Source organism: Primulina eburnea, chromosome 14 (assembly GCF_022965805.1).
Source record: "Primulina eburnea isolate SZY01 chromosome 14, ASM2296580v1, whole genome shotgun sequence".
Lineage (NCBI taxonomy): Eukaryota > Viridiplantae > Streptophyta > Magnoliopsida > Lamiales > Gesneriaceae > Primulina > Primulina eburnea.
This window is the reverse complement of record NC_133114.1, coordinates 23,672,286-23,677,861: the sequence shown is the minus strand read 5'-3', so window position 1 is coordinate 23,677,861 and position 5,576 is coordinate 23,672,286. Positions and strand designations below refer to the sequence as shown.

At 34.0% G+C, this 5,576-nt stretch overlaps 1 protein-coding gene across 1 annotated transcript; it reads right to left on the bottom strand.

The window, feature by feature from the left end:
- Positions 1 to 229: 229 nt before the first annotated feature.
- LOC140811659 (tobamovirus multiplication protein 2A-like) lies at positions 230 to 4,927 on the bottom strand. The gene is made up of 7 exons (XM_073169689.1): positions 4,803 to 4,927; positions 4,043 to 4,370; positions 2,610 to 2,709; positions 1,713 to 1,793; positions 1,534 to 1,638; positions 862 to 1,074; positions 230 to 537 (listed from the first exon to the last, which is right to left on the bottom strand). Exons 2-7 carry the CDS (start codon positions 4,279 to 4,281, stop codon positions 430 to 432), a joined length of 846 nt encoding a protein of 281 aa, XP_073025790.1. The 5' UTR covers positions 4,282 to 4,370; positions 4,803 to 4,927; the 3' UTR covers positions 230 to 429.
- Positions 4,928 to 5,576: the final 649 nt, after the last annotated feature.

Genomic DNA, 5,576 nt, shown 5'->3' with positions numbered 1-5,576 from the left:
TTCTTGCCTCAAGCTTTGCATTTGCATCCATCTTTGTCTCTAAAAGTTTACTCCCAAACATTACAGTTTTCTTTAAGATATCATAAATCACGTACTTCCTTTGAGATATAGAAAAACATAAACTGAAGCTGTTGAATTGAATGCATTACGAAAGCATAGTGGAACTGTTTACTCCAATTCAACTTAAAAGACTGCGAGACTATTGAATTTAATACACAACACAAGCACATCAACAAAATCTGATGATATACAAGTAAGCAAGCAGTAGTGTTCGAGATATTGTATCTGCAATAGCATGACACCATCGCTCACCCCGGTTACAGAATATGCACGACACAAGTGATTTCTCAAATACAATGTCTTCACACAAGCCAACCGCTAATGGGATTCCCGAAAACAATCACAATTTGTGCACAACAAATGCAGAAATCACATTATGATGCAACGACGCCTTTCCTCTGATGGTTGCGACGGATCTTGCTGGTTCCTGTTCGACTCAGATGGGTTGTATGTAAATTCCGAGGTGTCAAGACCATACTGTTAAACAGGTGAAAATGAGTTACTTTGCGTCCATATTGATAGAATTGTTAGTAGATATAAAAAAAAAATTAATGCAACCAACAACACGATCACACTTCAGTAGGCGTACAGTACTTCCCCAGTGAGAAAATGGTTCGTTCTCTGGGCATACTAGTTAACTCTTGAATATCCTAAGCTGAACACTGAACAGTGCGAACATGGGAGTTCATGCTTCTATTCTTGATTGTCGTTTTCATTAATTTACAGAAACCATTCAAGAACCAAAAATGATTATTTGGAAAAAAGATATCAAAGCTAAAGATGAAAAAGGAAATTCTGCACCTTTTCTCGCATACGAGTACTCCAAGCATCATTTCTACTCGGACGCTGATCAAGAGCACCAGGAGCAGGGACTCCTGTGGCTGGACCAGATTGCTTGTTTATCAATTGTTGCCGGATCTGCTGCCTGGGCCGCTCAACAAACTCATCATCACTATCATAGTCTGATGGTCTATTTGTCGCTCTCACAACAAGTGCCAACAAAAATATAATGGCCTGCAATTTAACAGGCGGTTAAAAGGAATGGGAAAGCTGAAGGGATCAAACAACAAATGTTCACCATATTTTACATCTCACCATTAATATTCATACCAATGATCATTTTGCTTCAATCTATTGACCTGATAAACTTTCCCACAACCAGGGGATAAAAACCACAATAACCACAGAAATAAGTCCTGGACCTCTGGATAACATCATAGCAACGTCTGAAGTCTAACTAGCATGAGGGCCGGAGGGTTTCGATGTATAAAAGAAGATTTTGGTTACACACCGAAGGCACCACCATAGGGTGCCACAAAATATAGGTACATGTTATATAGTAGACATAATGTCAAAAAAAAAAAACAGTTTCTTGAAGTGATAGTAGCCATATGCATAGACAAGAAGGTTTTTCTACGTTCATAAGCACACCAATTCACGTGTACAAAAGTACCAGGCTATTTTTAGCATTACCTCAAATATGACAATTCCCAGAGCAATCCATCTGCTTATTTTCCAGTGCTTTTGCAGAAATTGATACATCATATCAAAATTTCCAGTTCTGTCAGCTGGAATACTCTGTATATTTTGCTTGATATCAAATTCACAAATCATAATTTTGAACTAAAGATGGTAATCATGGTAAAGCATACCTCTTCCCAGTTTTTGTCAAAAAACATAAATGCGGCAACACCGAGCTCTACCAATATCAAAAGGATTACCAGCACTGAATACTTTATCAGCTTAAGGAACCCAATCATCATCATGATAAAAAAAAAATAATAATGTCCAAAATGAAATAAGGTTGTATAAAAAAGTTAATACTAATGCACAACATACATAAATTATACAAAGTTAATTTTTGTTGACCTTAATCCCAAGGAAACAACATATCAAAATAACATTCTTCTGATCTATGATCACAGTGCAATATCAAGATATTAACCCACATTTTCAAGGATCTCCAGGGAGAGATCAATGTCAGTTTTAATAAGATTCCTACATTCTCAAGTTTGGCAACATTAGCATTCCACAAGGAGCAAAAGCTTGCCGACGAGATCAACTAACATAGCAGTTGAAGCATCCAATCACCTAAAATTGTGTTTACATGCATTGATAAGGATAAATTATCCAATAATCCTTACTCATCATGATATATATATATAGGAAGAAAATCCATCTTAAAAAACAAAAACTCGAAAAATGAACAAATCAACTGTTGATATAACCATGGGTTTTAATGATAGAAGCTCATAATTTTAGTTGCAATATTAATAAGTCAAACAAAAAATTAAATTCTAATTGTCAAACTGCAAAAAAATAATTCATTTTCAATCAAATCACAATCTCACCATGTGAAATATAATATTATATTTAATGATTAAAGGGTCAATGATCAATCAAACCAGACATATTAATATTTGTCCATCATTATCTCACATCCTATCCAATAAATTTAATAATCACAATATAACTTGCACATACATACTTTCACTCAAAGAAAGATATAGTTTGCATAGACAAAAAAAACACATCAATAGGAAGGATACACAAGTAAGGCAGCACACATTCCGTGTACACGTTCCGATGCATCCACAGCAAGCCACAACAACAAGTATGACACCAATGCCAATGAAAAGATATATAAACCTACAGCAAGAGTATTCGACCATTTCCATTATCATTGTGAGAAAACAAACCAGCTAAGAGAAAGATAAATAAAATTTCATCACATTTAGTTGAGGAAGACAGGAGATTCAGGACTATATAAAGCCATATAAACCACCAAACTGATGGAAAGAGCCATCTTAGTAGAAACAAAAGAAATTTTGAAAAATGTCTACATGACAATTTCAAATCATTATCTAAACTATATACCTAACTCTGTTATTTACTAGTATCTACTTAGAAGAAGGTGTATTACAAGTAAAACACAAGACCCATAACTAACACATGAAAGAGAGAGTCACTGGTAATCTTTCTAATGCCCAAAAAGACCATAATTCAAGTGTTGCTGAGCATATATCAAGGGAATTACAAGCTATTTTAGTAAAAGCTAACTTAAAAATTGATTGAAACCAATTGAATGTGATTATGTGATATTAGTCATTTTCATTCATATCATTTCCGCTTTTGTTAATGTGATAAGCTGATAAATTGACTTTGCCATCTCATTGAAAAGATAGACTTTATCATCCCTCTCCAAATTTCTCTCTCCTTTTATCCCTCTTTTTCCTTTGAACTTGGGAGGGCAGATGACAATTTATATGCTTAATAAGACTAAAAATGAGTGTTGTTCACCACATAACATAAGTCTTTAACAAACCATGCTCATAGCTGTTGCAGCGATTAAGCATACCGAAACAAAAATGAATATAAGTGGATCATAGTAAGAAAAAATGATAAACTAAAGAGACATGAAGATGTAGGCACAAAACACCTTTTCCCAGGGAAAAAAGGCATATGAGCTGCATCCACCAAAGAATGAAAAAGAAAAGGATGATCTATTTGATTCACTAAATCAAGGCGCATGAATAATAAATAAGGAAGCCCAACAATTGTTGATTATATTCTGGAAACCAAAATCATACATTAATTAAAAATTCAATTCGAACAGTGTCTTTTGTGCACTTTACATGTTTTTATTTGAATCTTTACAAAAAACAAAAGAACCGTTTTTATCATGTTAGAAAACCATTTGAAATTGGGAGAACTCCATCGATCTTGATTGTGGGCCAAACTGATTTCCGACAGTCAGACATATAAACCATCAGATAGACAACCTAAACAACACTTAATAAGATCTTTATTTTCAGCATGACAATTCTTCCATGGCCATTTTCTCACAAACTAAATGCAAGCAAAAGAGAACGTAATTTCATAATCCGAAACCTATCCCAGTGCACACAAAAGAAACATGAAAACAAATTGGTCGCTGTACGGAACACAAAAAACAAACTTAAATAAAAGCTCCTCTTCATACCATGCCTTGGGCAGATTATCAAAAATGCTACCGGCTACAGACACCGTCAAAAATAAGGGTCGACCAAGCTGTATAAACTCCATGCTTGGGGATGAAGTGGGGGAATCACTGCCAGTGGAACCATCATTTTTATACTCCACAAAGAGGTAAATTCCATAGCCGATCATGGCCAGACCCACAAGGATTAACAAGAAGTTTAAAACCTTCAGGAGGCACTCCCAAAAACCCTTACACGCCATTCCCAAGTAATTTCAGAAACTATACTCTATATACCTACTCTGTGAGATGAGAGGTACGATCTAACAAATCAACCCACCTCTTATGTTTCCTGCAAGGAAATCCACACATTATTTCTTCGTAAACAGTGGAATTAATCAGAAACCGATACCGAAAATCACAAGCCTGAGAAAAGGAAGATCGTGACCTTGATTATACGAATTCAGAACAGAATACCGTAAAAGAAAAATGCAAAAGTACATGTACCTTTTTTACAAAATAGCAAATTTAAATTTTAAACTCCAACATGAACATGGAATTGAGAGCATTTAAAAACTTCAGAATAAAAAAAAGAGTTAGATTTTATGAATGAAATCCACAAACGATTACGAATCACAGGAAAAAATGACTTAAATTCAGCCTAGAATCAAAATATGGTCGATATAACAAGAATATCATTAGAAAAACAATGAAAAAGCTCTAACGATCAATCAATTACAGCAGTACATCATACAATTGAAGAGATTAGAAGAGATGAGCTCACAGATTTACCGGCGAACGATTGTGGAAAGTTTCAGAAGATGGCAGAAGGAAGAATAGTGGGTGGGTATTTAATGGGGGAAAAATATATATTTTTTAATTAAAAAATAAAATAAATGTAATAAATAAAAAAAAAATTAAATATTAAATGACAATTATTACTAAAAATTTAAATATAATTTAATTTGTCTCAAATCATTTTGTTTTATCTGAATTGAAAAATTAAAATTTAATTTGAGTGGTCTCATGTGAGATCGTCTCACAGATCTGAATCCTACCCATATTTACAGTAAAAAGTAATATTCTTAGTATAAAAAGTAATATTTTTTTCATGGATGACCCAAATAAGATATCTGTCTCACAAATACGACCCGTGAGATCGTCTCACACAAGTTTTTGTCTTTATAAATTATCTCAATTCCAATTGGAACGTCTGTTATATTCTCTTCAGTTTAATGTGATTAGAAAACAATTTTAAAAAAATATCATGCGTGGAAAAAACACATGATTATGTTTTATTTTTTTGTTATTGTGTACTTTATTAATAAATAAATTTAACACACAATTTTACATAGATTTGTCTATAAATCCTTGTGTTCCCGTCTTCTCCCGTGTACGCAAACATCGGAAGCAATGTCTCGGTACCTTTACGTCGTTCGTTGATTCTCGTTTCGGCCTTAGGATCTGTTGGATTGCATGCTCTAGATGTAACTTTCCTAATTTTGTTCCATTTGTTTCGTCTTGTAGGTGTGGTCAATTTATCAACCCTCGAGTCCGA